Source organism: Solanum stenotomum, chromosome 11 (genome assembly GCF_019186545.1).
Source record: "Solanum stenotomum isolate F172 chromosome 11, ASM1918654v1, whole genome shotgun sequence".
Taxonomy (NCBI): domain Eukaryota; kingdom Viridiplantae; phylum Streptophyta; class Magnoliopsida; order Solanales; family Solanaceae; genus Solanum; species Solanum stenotomum.
In genome coordinates this window covers 47,938,647-47,961,790 of record NC_064292.1, presented here as the reverse complement: position 1 = coordinate 47,961,790, position 23,144 = coordinate 47,938,647, and the positions used below count along the sequence as shown (strand labels likewise).

General features: G+C 34.9%; 2 protein-coding genes and 1 pseudogene across 2 annotated transcripts in view; 1 reads left to right on the top strand and 2 right to left on the bottom strand.

The window, feature by feature from the left end:
* The window catches only part of LOC125846004 (putative disease resistance protein At1g50180), a 22,951-nt gene extending 9,004 nt beyond the window's left edge, over positions 1–13,947 (bottom strand). The window contains exons 1-2 of the mRNA XM_049525474.1: positions 13,818–13,947; positions 12,645–13,716 (exon numbers count right to left, since the gene is read on the bottom strand). Coding sequence (XP_049381431.1) covers positions 12,755–13,716; positions 13,818–13,947 — 1,092 coding nt within the window. The 3' untranslated portion in view covers positions 12,645–12,754. The remainder of the gene's footprint in view (positions 1–12,644; positions 13,717–13,817) is intronic.
* On the bottom strand, positions 9,248–10,395 carry LOC125846006 (pentatricopeptide repeat-containing protein At3g20730-like). The gene is made up of 2 exons (XM_049525475.1): positions 9,657–10,395; positions 9,248–9,450 (listed from the first exon to the last, which is right to left on the bottom strand). Exons 1-2 carry the CDS (start codon positions 10,393–10,395, stop codon positions 9,248–9,250), a joined length of 942 nt encoding a protein of 313 aa, XP_049381432.1.
* A 1,612-nt stretch (positions 13,948–15,559) lies between the features above and the next one.
* Positions 15,560–23,144, top strand: part of LOC125846003 (codeine O-demethylase-like) — an 8,452-nt pseudogene continuing 867 nt past the window's right edge.

Genomic DNA, 23,144 nt, shown 5'->3' with positions numbered 1-23,144 from the left:
GCGGATATCTCGCTCTCTTTAAGGAGATTCAAGCCCACTGCAGCAAATGTTTTCACCGGTCCAGCAGTAGTCCTTCTTGACTTGTCCCCTCCAGGATACAACAGCCTAATCACAAAATATAACTCAACAACTCTGGACAAGAGTTGAGTCCAAAGCTCCACAAAAAGAACACCTCCCTTCAACTAATAAGAACTCTCTTTTTGACTAACTCTTTCACTCTATATTTTTCTTATATGTTGTGTGTAACAAACCAAATGAAGACCACCACTATTTATAGTACAAGAAGTCTTCCTAGAAATGAATAGGAAGATAATGGAGTAGTAAATAGTGAAGATAAATGGCCTAAAGGTTACATAGGTTACAAGGAATAATGGAGGAGTAATGAAAAGAATTAGTGGTCATAGTAGACCACCTTCTGCCACTAATGGCAACCTCAAGTTGAACGTTTTGTAACCACCAAATAATGAGCAATAAAACACATGCACAATGAGTAACCAAAGTGAGTAATTAGGCATAAGAAAAGTCCACTAACAGACAATAAAAGAAATGCCCTAATTTCCAACGTTCTCTGCACATTCACTAAGGCTGAAATGCAATTAACCCTAGGACACAATTATGAGACTATTTTAATAATAAATAAATATTAAAATGCTCAAAAAGACCAACAATCCCCCACACATTTTAATATTAATCAAGAGAGTCTACAGCTGAAGGAAAACTACTATGCATAATGAAGGTGTGCTCTGCATTGAACCTCTACTTAGTGAAACAGTAACTTTTACTCCAGAGTCGTAGTGGTCTCAGACTTGAACTATGACTGCTTAAGGGAAATAAAATATCACTGCTCACACATAATAATCAAGGTGTTGACATGAGCTTTAAAGCCAGCACGTTATGGCCATGTGCTATCCCGATTTCATGAGTACTTTTGAGAATAAGCTCAATTCTCATAGAAAGCGACCTACTTCCATACATTACATAGGTGAAATATGTCAAGAGTGCTCCTGTAAGCTTAACACTCCACCCATACGGGCAACATATATTCAGTAAGAGTTTTATCAACTCAACCTTCACAAACTACAGAAAACAATGCACTCACATCATAGGAAGGGAAATAAAAAGATAGTGTATTTCTCACAACAAGTCATCATATGATTAGTTTTTCCATTTGAACCTGGTTATAGAATCTCTAGTCCCCAGGTTGGATTTCCTCATATATGACTCAAGGATTTGTAGGCTTCAATCTCATCCCCTTCGATGTGCTCCAGACCTTTTCTCTTGCTAAGGCCTTAGTAAGAGGATCTGCAAGAATATTACAAGATTTGACATAATCAACATTAATGGTACCATTTGTCAAATATGATCTTACATTACTGTGTTTCCTCTTTATAGGTCTGGATTTACCATTGTAACAACTGTTTTGAACTCTACCAATCGCATTGGTGCTATCACAATGAATTAAAATAGGAGGAATTGGTTTTTCATAATAAGGTATTTGAAATAATAAATCTCTTAACTAATTCGCTTTCTCACTAGCTGAAGCTAAATCAATTAGTTCAGCCTCCATAGTAGAGTTAGCAATTATAGTTTGCTTTTTTTATCTCCAACAAACAGCACCACCACCTAAAGTAAAGACATAACCAGTGGTAGGACATGAATCACCTGATAAAGTGTTCCAATCTGCATCACAAAAGCCTTCAAGTACAACAAGATATTTTTTATAGAACAAACCACAATTTTTCGTTCCAATTAAATATCTCATAACTCTTGTTACAGCATGCCAATATTCATTACTTGGCTTGCTTGTAAATCTGCCAAGTACTCCTACTGCATATGCAATATCAGGCCTAGTACAATCAGTCACATATCTCAAACTTCCGATTATGCTAGCATATTTCTTTTGATTTATTACATCATTTTCACTTTCAATAGGAAATAAGTGAACACTTGAATCAAAAGGAGTAACAACATGCTTGCAATCAAGAAAGTTATATTTTTTCAAAATTTGCTCAACATAATGTGACTGGTCAAGGAAAATTCCATCACATGTTCTTGTTATTTTTATTCCAAGAATAAAATTTGTCTCACCAAGATCTTTCATATCAAAATGGCTTCTAAGAATATTTTTAGCTTCATCAATAACATTCATGTTAGAGCCTAAGATCAATAAATCATCAACATATAGGCAAACAATCACATGTGAATTATTCCAAGACTTATGATATATACACTTATCACACTCATTTGTTTTAAAATCATTTTCAATCATGCAAGAATCAAACTTTTCATGCCATTGCTTAGGTGCCTGTTTCAAGCCATATAGGGATTTAGTAAGTTTACATACTTTGCTTTCTTGGCCTGCTTCAACAAAAGACTCGGGTTGATCCATATAAATTTCCTCATTTAGGTCTCCATTTAAAAAAGCAGTTTTTACATCCATTTGATGAATTTGCAAATCAAAAATTGCAGTCATAGCAATTAAAAGTCTTATGAATGTAATTCTTGTTCCCGGTGAAAAAATATCAAAAAAGCCTAGGCCTTCTAGTTGTTTAAAACCTTTTGCAACTAGCATTGCCTTGTATTTATCAATAGATCCATCCGATTTCAACTTTTTTCTTAAGACCCATTTGCAACCAATAGTTTTACAACCCGGTGGTAAATCAACTAACTTCCAAGTTCTATTAGAAATCAGTGATTCCATTTCATCATTTACAGCCTCTTTCCAAAATATAGAATCATGTGAAGATAATGTTTCTTTCAAAGTGAGAGGGTCATCTCCAACATTAAACACATAAAAATCAGGACCAAAAATTTTTTCTACTCTAGTTCTTTTACTTCTTCTTAACTCAAAATCATCAATTTCTTGATTTTTTAAAGTAGAAGTAGAAGAATTAGGTAGTGACAAAATATTTTATTCAATCTTTTGACCCCCACTATTTTTAGAATCAAAAGGAAACTTATTTTCATGAAAAATAGCATTACCTGATTCTATCACAATATTATCTTCAAGATTAAAATTGAAGCATAACCAAGAAAAGCACAAGTAGTAACTTTCTTACCCAATTTTGTAATCTTGGGATCCATTAGCCTCACAAAGGCTAGACAACCCCAAACTCTTAGATATCCCAAACTTGAATTGTAACCTTTCCACAATTCAAAAGGTGTAAATTTAGATTTTTTATGAGGCACACGATTCAACACATAATAAGCAGTTAAAATAGCTTCACCCCAAAAATTTAAAGGAGCATGTGACTCAATAAGCATGCATTAGTCAATTCAACCAAAATTCTATTTTTCCTTTCCGCTACTCCATTAGATGAAGGAGAGTAAGGAGGAGTAGTTTCATGAATTATTCCCAATGATCTAACAAAAAAATTAAACTCATTTGACTCATATTAACGGCCTCTATCACTTCTAATTCTTTTTATTTTTCTTCCAAACTGATTTTCAACCTCATGGAGAGAAGTTTTGAAATTTTCAAAAGCATCACTTTTATTTTTCATCAAGTAAACATATGTAAACTTAGAAAAATCATCAATGAAAGTGATAAAATATCTATTACCTCCACGAGTTAAAATTCCACCAAGTTCACAAATATCAGTATGAACTAATTTTAACAAATCCGTTTTTCTTTCAATTTGAAAATGAGGCCTTTTAGTGATTTTGGCTTTACTACAAGCCTCACACTTTTCAAAATTCTTTTTAATCATTGGAATTAATCCTAAACTACTCATGATTCCAACATAACGATCATTAATATTACACAAACGAGCATGCCAAAAATTGGTAGAAGAAAGCATATAAACATAAGTAGAAACTTTATTCATTTCAACATTCAGTTTAAACATCCCATCACAAGCATACCCCTTCCCCACAAAAATACTCTTCTTCACTATTACATATTGATCAGATTCAATAATCTGTTTAAAGCCTGCTTTATTAGGAAGAAAACTAGACATCAAATTTTTCCTCATAGGAGTATAAAGTACATCTTTCAAAGTTAATACCCTTCCAGAAGTAAAACACAATTCGGCATCTCCCTTTTCAAGCACTTGAGTAGTGTAAGCATCACCAAACATGATGGTTTTGGGCTCCTCAAAATGAGTATATTTCTAAACCAGTCTTTGTCATAACAAACATGACGATTTGCACCAGAATCAGCCCACCATCCATCAACATTCTTAACCATGTTTATGTCGATAATCACCGCCACAAAAGGTTCTTCGGTAACGTTTGCCTAAGGGTTAGGACCACGTTTCCAGAATATGCAAAATCGAGCAATATGCCCACTCTTGCCACAAACAAATCATGGTCCCTTGTCTTGAACTTGTTAATTTTGTGTTTGGATATTTTCACCATTATTTTTCTTGGGAGGTCTACTATTATTTTTCTTGATTTTTTTCTTCTTAGGCTTCAAAGAAGTATTTTTGTGAGTTTCAGGAGTAGCATTATTTGAAGTAATTAAATTTACCTTCGTTGTGATGTTGCTCTCTTCTGTTTGTAAAAGTGCATCTTGGCCCCTAGCCTCTTCTTCCATGCGGATTTTCATTATCAAGGTTTCAAGGGAGGTTTCCTTTTGTTTGTGGCGCATAGTTTTTTGAAATTCCTTCCAAGAAGGTGGAAGTTTATCTACTATGCCACAAACAATAAGGCTATCTCCAATTTTTACCTCCTCGGACCTTAGCTCTCCAACAATCATTAGAAAGTCTTGAGCTTGGTCTACCACTGATTTGTTGTCCACCATTTGGAAACTAAAAAATCTACTAGCCGCATATTTTTTCGCTCCAGCCTCTTCGGTATCATACTTACTCTGCAATGCTTTCCAAATTTTCTTTGCACTAGAGTAAGTTCTATCATAATAATCATAAAAATTATCAGATAGACAATTAAGAATATAATACCGACACTTATAGGAATCACCATCGTACTTTTCCAGTTTCTCTAGATGAGAAATAGTTTCATCATCATTCATAGAGGTGATGTCTACTTTATTAGGATTCTTCTCAGTTAACATATAAGAAACATTGAGAAGACTCAAGTAGAAAAGTACTTTACCCTTCCATCTCTTAAAATGGTTACTATTGAACCGAAATGGCTTGTTAAGGTCTCCCATCTTGACATCCGCGGTTTTTTCAATTGTAGCCATGGTGAATCTCCTTAAAATTATTAGTGAAAACTTACAAGATAACAAAAATACAAGATTATAATTGAAAATAAATATGAAGAAAATAAATCTCTTCAGGCTGAGTGTAATGACCCTCTTGGTCATTTCTGTGTCTTGCCTTCTGTGTGTCGTTTAGAACGTTCCTATAGCGACCCCAAGTCATTTATGACTTGTTGGGACTGACAGTTTGGTCACCTGGTCGTTCGTTTGGTCTTGGTGCGAGTTTTTGTGTTTTGGAGCTTATGAACCTTAAACGATCCTTTTCAATCAAAAGTTCAAGAATACGACCTCAGAATAAATTTTGACGGTTCCATCAGCTCCGGAATGGCCAAATTAGGCTAGTAGAATAGTTGGAATGAGTATCGAGGCCTTCGATGTGAGTTTGGATCATTAGACATTTTAGCCTTTGAAATTTGACATAAGGTTGACTTTGGTCAACATTCTTGGAAAACGCGCTCAGATGAAAATTTTGACAGCGCGGTTAGCTCCGAAATGTCAAGTTTGGTCTAAATTGACCCTTCTTTTGTGTCTGGAGGTTTTCGATATCTTTCCGAGTCCTTTTGTGGGTTTTGACTTAAAATGACTTTTGGAAGTGGGACCCATTTTTTATCGAAATGACCTCTGATGGAAATTTTGACTGCGCCGTTGAGTCTGGAATATCAAATTTGGTATGGTTGCATATCTCATTTGCGTACACGGGGTTCCGAACGAGTTCGGAGCACTCCGTCGGAGTTTTAGAATTTTGAAAAAAAAATTGCAGCAATCTGCTATTTATTGCAGAAAAACCAGCAACATTTCCAAACTTCAAACCCTCATAACTCTCTCATCTCTCAACCGATTTGGGCGATTCAAAAGGCAAAGTTGTGAGATTTTTCGAGGACAACGCGTTGGTGAGCTTGGATAGTGATTTGGGGTCCCCGTTTGAGGTAATTTTCGTAAAACACCTGCTGCCACGACCCTTTTGTGAGCTAGATTTTGGAAGATTTTGAGACTTGTTTTCTCAGCCATTCTAGGTCCGATTTCAGTGATTTTTGAGGCTATCTTGAGTGGTTTTTCGAAGAGAATGTCGTGGTGTTGTCGCATTTCACTGTAGACCTCTAGTTTCTGGTAAATACACTGATTCAACTGCTGTCCCATTTCTAGTTTTTGAGAAAATTTGGGTTTTAGTTGCATGTTGATATTGTGTTGTTCCCGAGCCCCGAATTGTGTCCCATTTTGGGATATGAGCTGGGGGAAACTGGTTAGGACCCACTTTTGGGGTTAATTCAGAAATTTCCAGCGCGGGTCCCACGATTCCCGTTTTGACTCCAAAATTGACCCGTCTCCGTTTCCTGTGATTTTGGTGTCTAAACGACCGTATTAACGTTGTGACTCTATTTTTGATAGCGGGGCAGCGTTTCGAGACCGTTCGAAAAAGGAAAGCTCCGGAGAAGTATTTTGGAGCGCATGTGATCGGCCTACAAGTAGGTTACGGTTTTCCTCTCTTAGATTGAGCTCGAGAATGTGAATGCATGTTGATTAGTTGGGATTTGGGTTGGGTAGTCATTGAATCTTGCATAGGTGTTAAGAAATTATGTTTTCGGCCTATTTCGGGAATTATCGGGTAACTGTGAGCATGCTTTGTGTTATTAATTGACCCTCCTCGCTATGTGGAGTGCTTCCATGCTTAATTCTTGTCTATTTGAAGCATTTGGGCCTTAGTTTAGGTTTGACTAGGGCTTGCCTTATAAATACATGATTCGGATCCAATAGGCCTTAGTTTTGCCCCAACGTCGCTCGGCCGACTTAGATCCCTGTAGACTGGTGTAGCAGACTTGAGTCTGATAGATTGGGCCTTAGCTAGGCGATACGCTTGCTCCGACTTTAGTTATCCTTATTTCTCCGATGTTACAGCTTCAAGAGTTACATTGGCGACACTAATTCTACTTCGCGATTTGAATTTGGTTTTCGATTTGGTTCCAAGGACTTACATTGATTGGCTATGTGTGGACGGCGTTTCACGGACATTTATGAGTATGGATCGATTGAGACTCTTTCAGCAGCTACATTGGCACCTTTATAGAGTATCCGATTTAAGGTCCGGCCTCTATTGCCCAGATACTTATATAGAGCATCCGGTTAGAGTTTCGACCTCTATTGCCCAAATACTTATATAGAACATCCGGTTAGAGTTTCGGCCTCTATTGCCCAAATACTTATATAGAGCATCCGGTTAGAGTTCCGGCCTCTTATACTTGTTACTTGTGATTGGTTACTTGGGTACTTCTGCTGAGCATCCGGTTCGAGGTCCGGCCTCCGTACTGTCAGATTCTACTAATTAGGGTTGAGGTTCCGGTTCGATGTTCTTCGTTCTTGGGTTCCTATATGCAATTTTCTTTAGTTTTAGTTATTCTGTGTACTCGTCGGGCTTATGGGGGTCCGTTCGGGTTTTTATTTAACTTGCGCACGAGTGTACCTTCTGGGCTTATGGGGGCCCAGTTAGGTGTAGTTAGCTTATAGATTACTTTAGTTAGTTCTTTGTACACTCGTGTGCATTCCTTTGTTAGTTAGATTTTTGTTCTTGACCTCGATTTGCGTATTCCTTATTTTCATACTGCCTTTACTTTTCAAGTTCAGTCGGCCTATGATGCCTACTGGGTACCTGTTGTTTTGGTACTCATGCTACGCTCTGCATCTGTTTCGTGATGCAGGTCCGGGCACTAGTAGCCAGCGTTGATCGAGCTTGGAGCAGTCTGATCCGGAGACGGGGGTGAGCACACGGCGTTTTGAACTATTTCAGTCTCCATTTGTATATATAGACTTGTCTTTTTCCTTTCGAGACAGTCCAGTTTTGGGACTTGTACTCATTTTGTAGTAGCTCTGTACTAGTGACTTCCAGGTTCTGGGAGGGATCTTTATTTGTATTTATGTTTTTGGTTTGCTTCCGCCTGTTTATATTGTTATTTGCCAACTCTTATTTGGATTCCACCCTCAGACCTATTACTTATTGTTCCGGGTTACGGGTTGGCTTACCTACTGGTGGGTTATAGTAGGTGCCATCATGACTTGAGAAATCGGGTCGTGACACTGAGGCGCGGATATCTCACTCTCTTTAAAGAGATTCAAGCCCACTGCAGCAAATATTTTCACCGGTCCAGCAGTAGTCCTTCTCGACTTCTCCCCTCCAGGATACAACAGCCTAATCACAAAATATAACTCAACAACTCTGGACAAGAGTTGAGTCCAAAGCTCCACAAAAAGAACACCTCCCTTCAACTAATACGAACTCTCTTTTTGACCAACTCTTTCACTCTATATTTTTCTTATATGTTTGTGTGTAACAAACCAAATGAAGACCACCACTATTTATAGTACAAGAAGTCTTCCTAGAAATGAATAGGAAGATAATGGGGTAGTAAATAGTGAAGATAAATAGCCTAAAGGTTACATAGGTTACAAGGAATAATGGAGGAGTAATGAAAAGAATTAGTCTGCCACTAACGGCAACCTCAAGTTGAACACTTTGTAACCACCAAATAATGAGCAATAAAACACATGCACAATGAGTAACCAAAGTGAGTAATTAGGCATAAGAAAAGTCCACTAACGGACAACAAAAAAAATGCCATAATTTCCAACGTTCTCTGCACATTCACTAAGGCTGAAATGCAATTAAGCCTAGGACACAATTATGAGACTATTTTAATAATGCTCAAAAAGACCAACAAATTGTATATGAAGGCCAAGTCTTCCGATTGAAGATTAATATTACCTTTTCAATTTTATATGTGTAATGCTTTTACTTTTTATGAAAATCAAAGTACTACTTCTAATATATATATATACAGAATCTGAGAACAAGGGTGTGTGAGCAAGTTATGAGATGAGTGATGAATCATGAGGTTGGTATATCGCACAACTATACATAGTATACAACTAGTAGTATAAAACTGTAGATATTTCTGAGAAGAAATAACAAAACCTGTTATGTTCTTTCAGAATGAAATTAAATTCTTATTAGATATCAAGATCCCAACAAATAATCTCAAGATTACAATTATGGAAAAGAAACAAGAATTTAAGAAGGGGCGAAAAAACAGAACTTCAGAAAAAGACGGCAGCCATTGAAGCAATGACAGCCATTAGAAGAGGAACAAACAAAGTAACTCCAGCACTCTCCATAGTAGGTGAAGGTGCTGGTGCTTCTGCAGCCAACACTCCAGCATTTCCAAAAGCTAAAAGAACCATTAAGCAAATGGTGAAAACCATAACAAACTTCTTGGAACACTCCATTTTTCCTTCAAGAACTTCAATAAAAATGAGAAAAATAAACAATGAAAAACTATAATCTTATTGAAGTGACTCTGTGAGTAGTGTATTTTAAAAAAGTTAACAAGAGGACTGGCTTTTATAGGGGAAAAAAAAAAATTAGTTGCATTTCCAACTATCTTATTACAGAAAATTAAAAAAAAAACTTAAGAATATATTTTAAAGAAGCAATTGGGAAGTATACCTTGTCTGAACATCCAACGGAACAGCAGAAATGCATCAATGTTATAAACTCGAAAAGCATATCCAGAAATCATGACATTCCAAGAAATCAAATCCCTCTCTGCCATTGACTCAAAAACACAAAAAGCATCCTCCATTTCTCCGCACTTAGAATTAAAATTAACCAACGCACTCTGTACATATAAATTACCCACAAACCTGCTCTTCTGAATGCACCCTTGTATTTGTTTTCCTAAATTTATACATGACACACTAGTGCATGCCCTCAAAACACTTCCATAAGTAAACTGATTTGCCCTCACCCCTTCCCTACGCATAGCAACAAACACATTAAGGGCTTCTTGTGAATCCCCATTCTGAGAGTACCCAGATAAAAGTGCAGTCCATGAAACCACATTCCTTTCGGGCAATTTATCAAATATCTTGCGGGCGGACACCATGTCACCAGACATTGTGTAGAAAATGATCAACTTGGTTCCCAAATGAACATTTGAGGGAAACCCAATAGTTATAAGATGGGAGTGAACCAAATGACCCTGCTTATGAGCCTTTAGGTCAATGCAAAGCTGAATTATATTTGAGTAAATAGTATAATCTGCTTCAATGGGGTTGTTAAAAGCAAGCCTTAGAGCTTCCGTAAGCCTTTTGGCATTACAGAGCGATTCAATGGATGATTTCAAGGGAGGGAATTGAGAGGTTGGGCTAAGCCGGTTCACTACATTTCTATACGTTCTATTCATCATTCTTTTGCATTTTTCCTTTCTCTACAGAAAAACCGATATAGCAGATGAACTAAAAATGAAGAAGGAGAAGAGATAGAAATAGCCTTCTTTTCAAGCTTTCTGCTACGAAGTTCATTGAAGATAAACAGATAAATCTTTCACCAAATTTCAAAAAACTGTTGCTTAACCAATTGAAGAAGTTTGTTGCTTCTGGTACACTAAGAGCTCCTACAAGCTTCCATCGGCTCGGTCTGCAGCTTCTAAACCTGTCGCTGCTACTGCCCCGGCGAAGAAGAATCCAGCTGCAGCTGATAAGCCCAAAGCAGGGCAAAACCCAAGCCCAATTGCCCAAACAAAACTGAGAACTGACAAAGTAAGGGTTTCAACTTTAAGAAAAGATTTTGGTACCAGCCACCGTAGCAATCGCCGGCGCAGCCATCTCTACCGGAATTCCGAGTAGCTCAACACTTGGGCTTAACTTCTCTACCAAATTAAAGTGCGTAATTGTATGCCCTCTTTTTTTCTTTTTTTTTATTAGCTATTTTGTTTTTTACAATGATTTTGATCAAATGAGCCGTCTTTTTCATTAGTTCAGTTACTATTACTCTACATATATATATCATCAATTCCTAAATCTGCTTCTTTAGAATTTTTTTGTTTTTGATTTTCCACCCGATGCTTGATATCCACATGAATGGAAAGTTTCCAATTGGGGTTAAAACACTCCTCAGCAAAGTGGACTTCATATCCGGGGGACTTAAATTTGAAACCTAATTAAGAATGAAGTATTTACCAAATTGAACGGAAGTTGAAAATTTTGTAGAAGAAAATGACTTTTGCTCCTTAGCTAGAGAAGTCATTTTTTAATTAAAAAAAAAAAAAGAAAAACAATTTTGCCAGGAAGCTTTTTTAGTGGAGAAAACATTTTCAAAGCAGTAAAGGTAGGAAATTAAGAAGAGGATCATTCCAAACATACTCAGAATTAGTGCAAAAATGAAAAGTGGAATTAGATATTACCCTTGTCATTCTATAAACTAAAAATATACTTATAAAAAGAAAATGAAGAAAGAAAAATGCTTCTTTTAAATGCATGTTTCTATACTGGTAGTAGTCACATTTTCCTCTTTCTCAGTAGAAAACACTTGCAGAAAAGTTTCAAAAAAAAGAGAAGACAGAATCAATCTGCATTATCATTTGTGCTCCCATCTGCCAGTCGCTTGAACAAATATGCTGCTCTTATTACCTGTGCATGTGACCTGATCTTTCTAATGATATTTTCACGCTCCAGTTCTTCGATCCATTCTTCATAATCTGTACTGGGATGTCCGACCACGATGTTGGGAATGTGTCGGGTTTGTGCAAATCTGAAACTTGAAGCATAGCAATAAATGCTTCAGGCATTTCTCGAATTTCCAGCTTCTCAAGATTAGTCAATGATATCAACTCTTCTGGGAGCCTCCTCAACGAGTAGCATTTGAAGATTTGCAGGCATTTGAGTCCTGCCATTGCACCTTTCCCTAGCTTCATCTCTTGCATAGACATTAGTTGATCCATCCCGAAAAACTTGAGTCCACAAAACCCATTCTCTGATATTGTTATACTGTCATCTTGCTGATCATATCGATCAAATGCTTTAACTAGTTTTAGAACTGACAAGTTGGTTAACTTCTCCAACACTTGAATTGAATCTGGATGGAGCTTGGAGTTCACCAAGGTCAGCAAACAAAGATTAGGTGGAAATAGATAAGGATGAGCTGGCATTGATGCTAAGTCTCCCTTCAACTTAAGCTTGACAACATGACTCAACTTAGGCAAACCAGCAACCAAAGATATTTGCAAGCTATTGGTTACTTCCAAGCATAAGGATTAAAGGCTCTCAAGCTCTGCAAGTGAATCACATAAATTGATTCATGTCTAGGTTATCAGCACTTTCAATGAGTAAACCAATTTTTTGGAGATTAGTCATTCTTGTCAGGTTTTCATGGTGCATCCAGTGATGAACAGGTATGCTGCCTAGAGTTTGAAGATTGTTAGGTAGGTCAATCTTCAATAGGCTGGGGGAATTTATGTAACAAAGTATATGCCGTAAATTCTCTAACTTCCACAAGACATTAGGAACTTCCACAGAATAATACCCAGACATGGGAATATCTATTGTTTCCAAGTTTTGCACAGCTTATCGAATGGGGAAGCTTCTTTATGTGTGTCTTCCATCCTATGCCTAAGTACTTCAAGGAACATAGTTTCCCAATACTACCTGAGATCACATTTAAACAACGAGAGTCTATGTATAGCACTTTGAGAAGTTTGAAACTACTTGTACAAATACAATTTAGGTTAACTACTTTAGCAGATGAATCAAAGGATAGAAGGGATCTTATATACGATTTTGAATTTCCCAAATATTCGTACCTCTCGAGTGGAGATAAAGGACATGGTGCCGAGATTCAGAGAGGGATATAGATGGATAATCTACCTCGAGATACATTTCTTCCTTGGCCTGCATTATACAAAAGTCTCGTAGGAGATCATGAAGCCGGCAACTTTTAACTCTGTCATCTGCTCTAACTTGGATTACTTGCAACATATTTTTGCCAATGAGATCATCTAGATAATCCTCTACAATGTCCTCTAACTTTTGTTCTCCATTTTGATGAATAAGACCATGCGCAATCCATATGAGCATGAGTTGCCTCACAGGGATGTCTTTGCCTTTTTGGAGAAGGCCTAAGTAGAGAAAGCAAGATTTTAAATGGGGAGGTAAGTCTTTATAACTCAATGCCAAAATTGCTGATACACCATAAGTTTGACTTCTGACGAGGTGTAAATCAAGGTTTCGTTGTACTCTCTGCCACTCACTTCTTTGCTTCTTCTTCCCAGCCAAGAGGCCTCCAATGACAGTGATTGCCAGTGGCAAACCGTCACATTTTTCCAGAATCTCTTTCCCCACGCCCACCAAGTCATGTGGAAACTCTCTATCCTCGGCAACTGCTTTCTTGAGAAAGAGTTCCCAGCTCTCCTCTTCACTCAATACTTTATGTTCATAGAGTGTAGTATGAGCATCTGCATGCAAGGCAACCTCCTTACTGCGGCTGGTAAGTAGCAATCTACTTGACTTATTGTTGTCAGGAAATGACCTAACAATGAGATCCCATGCTTCTGTGGTCCAGATGTCATCAAGAACAATGAGATAACATGTAGCTTCCAAACGCCTCTGGAGCATTTCCTCCAAACCAGCCTCTGACAATTTGTCCATCGTATCCACTATCTTCACTTTATCTTCTTCTGGACTTGCCAGTTGTAAAATGAGTTCCTTGATGGTCTTCATGGGCTTATAATCTTGGGATACATAAAGCCATGCCCGAATGTCAAACTTGTCTCTGATTTGAGTTTGGTTATAAAATTCCTTGGCAAGAGTCGTCTTGCCAACGCCCCCATACCAACAATTGAAGCAACACGAAGCCGTTTGTCCTCCTTCAGAAGGATTGACACGACAGAATTCACATGCTTCTCTAGACCAACAGTATCTTTATTGGCAACCAAGGGTGAGGAGCGTCTAAGTTCATGCATCTTCACACGTGTTGTGCTTGACCCTTCCCCATCTCTGAGACCTTGAATATATATCTTTCATGACTGTTGGATATTTCAAGTATTCTGGTCTGAATTGATTCAATCTCTTTCCCTACTTTGTAAAGACCGTATAGTTTCTTAGGATAGAAGACACACTTGATGAAGAAACTTTGACGTTTTTGGGACTCAACTTGGTGGATGAATATTTCAATCACATCCACAGCATGGTAGGCAACTGCTCTGATTTCAGATACCCAATTGCGGATTGTTGCGGCCTCATCTTCCTCTTGTTTCATAACTGCATCTTTCAGGAAACACTTCATGCGGACAAGCTCGTTTCGCACTTCTTCAACTCCTAGTTGGACGTTTTTCAGGAAAACAATTTTTCTCTGGAAAAGATCTATATGCCGCTCTGCAACATAGGAAACTGCTGCTTCAGCCATTTCTGTTTTTTCTCTCTCTCCTTTTTCTTATTTCTTGTTGCTTGTCTCCTTAAATTTCTGAATTAATGTCTTATATAACTATGTGCTTCTAGGGATAGATTGCTGCAATGTGCTACAATGATACTTTACTTATCATCTTCACTAAAAAGGATGATACTTTACTTGATCATCTTCATAATGAAACTTTACTTGATCAGTAATCATAGCATCTTCTTTCTCTCTACTTTATCAGCTGGTTTCTTTGTTTTTGCGTTTTCGTGTCCTACAGTTCAAACCTTGAGCTGAACTTGTGTGAGCCCAAATTTTGGATGGAATAGATAAATTTCAGACATTCAATTGTTTATGTGTCAAATGGGGGAAAATATTAGAAAACTGAAAGCAACTACGATGGATAGTTTCAATTGTTGTAAGACGTCATTTGCTATAAACCTGAAGTATAGAATTTATGCCTTGTGGTAATTATATACCAACATGACTCTTTCTTGAAGAACTCAAACATCCATTCTTCCGGTTTAAGATTAATGTTACCTTTTCAATTTTATATGTGTAATGCTTTACTTTTTATGAAAAAGTACTTTTTCTAATATATCTTCAGAATCCAAGGACAAGGGTGTGCCGAGTAAGTTGATGAAGTGAGTGGAGAATCATGAAATCGGGATATTTGTACAACAGAAAATTTAATTGTTCAATGATGAAAGATGCATTGGAAAAAGGAGATAATGAGTACTTAGGGACATAAACATTTAAGTGAGAGCAAGGTAATAATTGAAGATGTTAAGACACAACTAGTATAATAAAACTATAGAATTTACTCTCCATATTTCTCAGAGGAAATAACAGTAAAAAGACTGTTCTTCCTGAATGAAATTAAATTCTTATTAGATATCAAGATTCCAACATATAATCTCAAGATTAAATTTTTTTTCTAGATAGTCTTCAGTTTAATAGTTCTCGTTTGACTATTTTGTAAAGGAATGGTAGTCCTTGTTTTATGGAATGTCTCGTAAGAAAAGTACAACAGTAGTTGGAAAGGTATGGTCCTCTACTAACTTTTGAAAATCTTAGGTAGATATATGCGTATGCCTTTTGTAATCTGAAATGTATGAAAAAGCTTCTGGTTAACCTTACTTTTTTCTCTAAAGTTTTCCAGATACCAACATAAAGAAGCAATGACAGCCATTGGAATAGGAACAAAGAAAGTAACTCCAGCATTCTCCATGGGAGGTGAAGGTGCAGGTGGTTCTTCTCCTGTAGCCAAGACTCCAATATTTCCAAAAGCTAAAAGAACAATTAAGTAAATGGTGAAAATCTTAGCAAACTTTTTGGAACCCTCCATTTCTCCTTATCCTTCTCCTTCTTCTTCTTCACTTCAAGAACGTCAATAAAAATGAGAAAAATAAACAATGAAAAACTAGAATCTTATTGGAAGTGACTTTGTTAGTAGTGTGTTTGAAAAGGGTAGCAAGAGGACTGGCTTTTATAGAGAAAATTAAATTTAGTTGATTGTTCAACTATCTTATTACAGAAAATAGAAACACTTACACCATGTTTGGATGGTTGTTACCCGTTGTATTGTATTGTACTGTTAGTTTACATACAATGTCTGTTTTGATTGTTACTTAAATTTTATTGTATCGTATCATTTAAATCCATAGTTAGATAACAACAATAGGACCCATTTTGTGTAAACGACTGAGTTGGTGTGATCGTATCGTTACCTTAATTTTTTCTTTTTCATTTTATCCTTACTTATATTTAATAATTCTATTTATCCTTCACCCTACCTTTTCAAAATCGTTCTACCCCATACCCTATTTTTCTTATAGGTTTATCATTCAAATTATGGATGTGTGACATTATGTAACGATGGAAAACTATACAATATATCCAAATACTATATTTATTAAAACAATACACTACGATACAATATAATATAATATGATATATTATGAAACTATACGTAACTACCATCCAAACAAAATGTTAGAAAAGGGATAACAATTGGCTAAAGTAAAATATTGGATAATGTTAGTCAATCCAGTCTGTATCAAACCAAAAAACAAATGAACTTTTTCCAGACTAATATTATACTTATCCTTGTCATAAACTAAAGTATAAAAACTAAGATAATAAGAAAGATGAGAAATAGTATGTGTAGTATTTTCTTTCACTTACTCTTGCCTCTTTCTTTGTTACAAGAATAGGGGTATATATAGTTATATTACTTGTGCCCAAAGTGTAATACATGGATATCATCTTGCCATGTATACACTTTGGGAACCAAGTATATCAAATGGCTAATTAGTATACACCACATAGCAGTTTGTGTGTGTATTAATCTTACACCATTAAACATATTAGTGTGGACATCCAATTTACAACACTCCCCCTTGGATGTCCATGTCTTAATAGATAATGTGTCTCGTTAAAACCTTACTAGGAAAAACCCTATAGGAAAATCCTAGTGAAGGAAAAAGAGTACACATATCTTGTAAGTTGTAATACGCATTGATAGTTGCCTCATTAAAAACCTTACCAAGAAAACCCAGTGGGACAAAACCTCGGCTAAGGGAAAAAGAGTGCAACGCGTATTATACTCCCCTGATTAAAACATCACTCAACAACTCGAAGATGATGCATCCTTCTTTTGAAGATCATGAATAAGAAGAATGACTTTGATGAGATATATTTTGTTCAGTCTTCTTTGATATGTCCTCCTCTTTGTTGAGCTTGACATGTATCAATGTCTTCATATAATGTTGTTGGAATATCTCTTTTCAAAGAAAGGTCACAAATTTTCTGGATATGTTTACTGATCTCAACCAAATATATTTTTTGAAAAACACTCAATTCGTGATCTTGTCGACGTAGACAAATTGCTAGTTCGATTTGTTAGCAACAACAATCGAGCACTGACGAACACTTTCAGTAAAATTGACCGTCTTGTGGAATGATTTGAAATGACAGTATTTCCAAATGAAAATATATAACTTTCATGAGTTCAAACTTCATAATTTCCTGCAATTTCATGATCAGTAAATCTTGACACAATTGGTCAGAATAAATAATTTATATCGAGATTTGATTCACTCTAATATCTCCATCGATAAGAGTGATGATATATTTTGCATGCATACTAATAAAATTATTTACCATGTATAATAATAACAGGATACAGAAGTGCACCAATTGCACTATGACATGGTACTTTCTAATATGCGATCTTACAACTATTTGGGTACTATTCAATGAAATCGCTTTATAACCTTTTAAATCCTTCAAGGATTTTCATATAATATTTATTGTCTAGCTAGACATGATAATCACTCATCATACGTATTCAAGTTTTTCATATATTGTCAGACTGAAAGAAACCTCATTGCATCCACCTTGGGAGTATACATCTTCATACAATAATGCCAGGACTTTCGTGAAAAATCTTTACTTTTCAATGCACAACCCGTACTTTATATTTTACGATTTTGCTTATCGCACAATAATTTATTTGTACCTTATTGACATTATATTTTGGTATATGGACAATAAGTCCAAAACATCACTTTTCCAAGTGAAATATAATATACTTGAATTGTATTTTCTTTGGCCAACCATTTATCTGTCAACTTTCGACAGATTTAATATCAAGATCCTCGTCACCATTTATAATTTTGAGCGCTAAATTATATTAAAGATATCGTCGACGGTTTATTTGATATCGATTATGACATAACTTACCGAGTTCTCTTTATTTTTCATCATTTTCAGGTACCTGAACCTTTGCCAAGATTTTATGAAGTGTTATGTCATGGTGTTTTTTCTAAAGCACCTGCCTCATTATTATGACCATCTTAATCATTTGCTCTTTTTCTTCTTCAAGAAGTTTTATCTTTCGAATCGATTAATTTATCACGCTTCAGGCGTGCCATAAATTATGTCCTTCAAGGACCTTTCATCTGAGCATATATAATTGGATTATAACATATGGTCAGTGAATATGTCTGACAATTGACTTAAGTTATATTTTAAACGAGGATCATATCAATGATATGTCATTATGCATAAACTTGTTTTCCAGTTGCTTATCATCTCCCCCTAATGTTAGAGAATCTAACATTCACCCAACATTATTTGGGAACTCATCTTTATGCATTGTGTAGTGGTGGAGCAGTTGAATAATATTTCACACATTTAAATTTCTAGATGAGAATTATTTGGTTCCTGACCCTGAACCAATTGTGATAGGGGAACCTTGTTGGCTTGATACGTACAAGTGTTGCTACACTTTAAATAACACATCTTTTACCAAATTCCTTTGGGGAGTTTTGTTCTCATAACCAATGATTTAGTTATAATTGGAGGTAGGGGCGGATTTACGTTGAACGAAGGGGGTTATCCAAACCCCCTTCGTCGAAAAATTACACTATATATATAAGATTAAATTTTGAATATATGTGTATATATATACTATTGAACCCCCTGAACTTACACCAAAGACATAGCTCAGTGGCGTTGGGGGTTCAGGATTTTGCTCTACTGCACGCGAGGTCGCGTGCTCGAATCCGGGCAGAGGCATTTTGTTTTATCAACTTATTTCAGGCGTTTTATTTTTTTAAAATAAATAATAATGCAATCAGAAAACGATGTTTAGTTCAAAAAAAATTAAAACGCTGATTGGGAATTTAGGATTTATTAGTTTAATCCCTAATTATAAAGTCAAATATTAAAAATCCGTTTCTTCTTGATTCGACCGTTTAATCCGACCCGTTTATATCCGATTCGACCCGTTTATTTGTGGATATTATTTACGTGATTAATTTTTTTTGAACCCCCTTGATGAAAATCCTCCATCTGCCACTAATTGGAGGCATATAATTTCTGCTTAAACCACTTGGATATTAACCAACATCATGACTATAATTTTATAATTTGAAATGTGCTCTTGATTTGAATTCGAGCAAACAACCTTTGCAAAAATCAAATTGCAAGTTGATGATAAAGTGCATGTGACCATAACATAGATGCATCTATATAATAGTAAATGATCCACATGGCGGGTGAACGGGCCTACATTCACCTTTTATATATTTCAAAATTTTGGGATATACAATCTCAACCTTAGCTGGTACAGTGATAATTTTATCATGAGAACAAACAACGCAAGAAAATTCTTGAAGAATTTATTATTTCTTCAATATATATAACCACATGAATTCTATTTATTTTCATATCGTATTTGAACCGGGATGGTCGTCAACCGGTCATGCCAACTGATACTTATTTCAATAAACTTCTAGTTTATTTTGCATGTGATTCCACCATCATGTCCTTATTTAGTTACCACAAACAACATGAAAATATGGGTAATCTTTCACATAAATATTTATAATTCTTTGATTATACGAAGATCTTAAATCTTTTTAATAGTCTCAATTTTTTTCTTTGACTATTTCTTTGAAACTTAAAAAGTTTTTTTTGAGACTTACTACAATTCCAATATCATGAGAAATTTTATTTTTTTGGGTAGTAGCACAATAGCTCACCAAAGCTCATAATTAACATTGGATACTATCACATATTTCATAACATTGTTTGTGTGGTAAACATCTCTTTTAAGGAGAAACTTATATCATTATTGTCATGATCAAAATCATTACAAGTAGGACCTTTTTTTCTTGATTTACTTTTGTCATTAGTATCTCCTCCCTTTTGTTTAATATCATGCAAAAAAAAAAATTACACACAGAGATACATAACCAATGACAAATTTTTGTGCCAAGAAATTATTTCTTTCTTTTGCCATTTCAATAGTTTATACTAAAACATACCATAATATTTGTGATGTACTAAAAGTACTTGACCAATGATCATTTATACCAAAATAAATTTCTTTATTTCTCTCTAAACTCCCATTGGGCTGAGTTGTGGTATTTATTAAAGGGAAAAGGCTCAAATATGCCATCAACTTTCAGAAAAGGCTCATTTATGCCATCCGTTAAAAGTTTGGCTCATCTATGCCATTACCGTTTAAGAAAAGGCTCATTCATGCCATTATTTTTTAACGGTGATTTTGCAAAACTATTTTTTACACGTGGCTAATTATAATTCGGCCACGTCATTATTTTTTTTATAATAAAAAATCAAAATTTTGAACAAACATTTTTTGCAAAACCATTTTTTACACGTGGCCAATTATAATTCGGCCACATCATTATTATTTTTATAATAAAAAATCAAAATTCTGAAAAAAATAATGGTGTGGCCGAATTATAATTGGCCACGTGTAAAAAATGGTTTTGCAAAACCACCGTTAAAAAATAATGGCATGAATGAGCCTTTTCTTAAACGGTAATGGCATAGATGAGCCAAACTTTTAACGAATGGCATAAATGAGCTTTTTCTGAAAGTTTGATGGCATATTTGAGCCTTTTCCCTTTATTAAATCATACATGAGGATGTCCTTATTTATAATTTTCATCATCTCTTGACACATTCATTTTCAGGAACGGTCCACTTTTCATAATACTCATCACAAGTCACATTCTCTTCAAGGAATTGACCATAATCATATATACATGATTCATAATTATTCCTTTCATTAGAAGTTTATTGTCATGCTTTGAAATTTATCATATTCATATGACATACCTCGACATCAATTTTGAAAGTCAAGTGTATTACCACTTTTTCATCATTTTCTTTGATGGAGGATTTATAAAATTAAATTAGTTTGCATGTACGGTAATTGCATGTCCAATACCTTTCATACCAAATTTGATGACAAATATTACCTTCACTCTTTGAAGGACAATTTTGAGAACTCATAATGTTCTTTCTTTTATAATTATCATAATGATTATTGTTATTATTTTGTCCATTCACGTCCATATTCTTATGTCCAATTATAAAATAATCTTATCATCTTTCAGACTTTTATTGTATTGCTATCACATTCACTTAAATGAATGGAACATATTCAGTGGGACGGACTTCACAATTTTTTTAGCAAGAGCATATCGATTTGCTCAATCATCATTATATATCAATATATTTTATTGGGACTTTAACCCAATGTATTTTCCATACAAAGGAGTGTTCGGCCAAAATACGAAGGGCCTTGAACCCAAAATCTAATCATCATGGTGCATCGAGACTTTAATCGATGTCTTATCCTTTTGGTGCAGTGAAATTTGAATCCACCGTCTTACCTCAATCAATGAATCATATATAGTACGAAATAAAATTCATCCTTGAGCCTTTAAAATATTGCTACTTTGTTATTAATAGCACAAATAAATCTAGTCATAATAACACTTCAAAAGATCATATACAAGTTACTACCTTTGCTAAACGAAACAAAGTTGATCCTCATAGGTGGCTCTGAATACTATTTTCAATTTAAAAGTTTTATGAATAATTCACTTATTGAAAGATCAACAAATTAATTCTCAACATTGACTTCATTTGTTGCTAGTTAAGAAAATTTCTTTCGTAATTCATAGATAAAGCAGCTAGAGGTAAACACTAATAATCACAATAAATAAAATGATACCTCAAAATCCAAGAATTAAATACTCACTTGATAAATGGACCTAATAAAGTTTACATGTCAAATTGTCTCAATGACATGTAGCACATTTTATGAATTTCAAAAATTAGCATACTCTTTTGCAGATATGTGCAAATCAGAATTAATGTAATTAGTATTATGAAGGAAGCTTACCATAAAGTAAAAATATACAATTAGCTTACCATTGACAAGTTTGTTAATTGCCAACCTAAATGGCATGCCAATGCCACTTCAAAGAATCTTTCATAATAGAAAATTAAAGTCCTTATGATGATTCCAAAGGAAAATAAAATACTTCTTCAAATATTAATTTGCTTACCTTTTTAAAGCAACTATAGAACAAGTTATGTTAATACATATAACATATTATAATAATTCAAGAAGTAAATGATTAGCCAGTGAAAGATAAACAAGTGTAAAATAAGCAATGATGTTGATAAAAGTTAATGTAGGTCAACATAAGAAACTTTAATACCTTTTCCTTTTAATTTTGATATGCATTCTTTAAATCAACTATATCTCCTTTAAAAGCAATTATGTATTACTAGGTGATAACCACAACAAAGTATCAACCAAATTAAAAATTCATGTTATGCACTTTTAGTCTTCTAATGATTTCGGTGAGTTCAATTCTTTCAACAAGGTTATCAATTAAGTATGTACTAATTATCCTTTCAATATTTAGCTCAAAAATCCATGATAACATTAACAATAATTACATTAGGCACATCAAATTTACACTATCAAGTATAAGAAGACTTATATAGCAAAATATAATATACTCTATACTATTTATCTTTCGGCTAATGCATTGTCGGAGATGCTCGTAGATGAAGAGACTCGTGTTGATAACGTGCTATAAACTAAAGTATAAAAACTAAAATAATAAGAAAAATGAGAAATAGTATGTGTAGTATTTTCTTTCACTTACTCTTGCCTCTTTCTTTGTTACAAGAATAGGGGTATATATAGTTGTATTACTTGTGCCCAAAGTGTAATACATGGATATCATCTTGCCATGTATACACTTTGGGAACCAAGTATATCAAATGGCAAATTAATATACACCACATAGCATTTTGTGTGTGTATTAATCTTACACCACTAAACATATTAGTGTGGACATTCAATTTACAACAATCCTTAAATTCTTTATGTAACTTAACAGAACTTCTTATTTCATATAT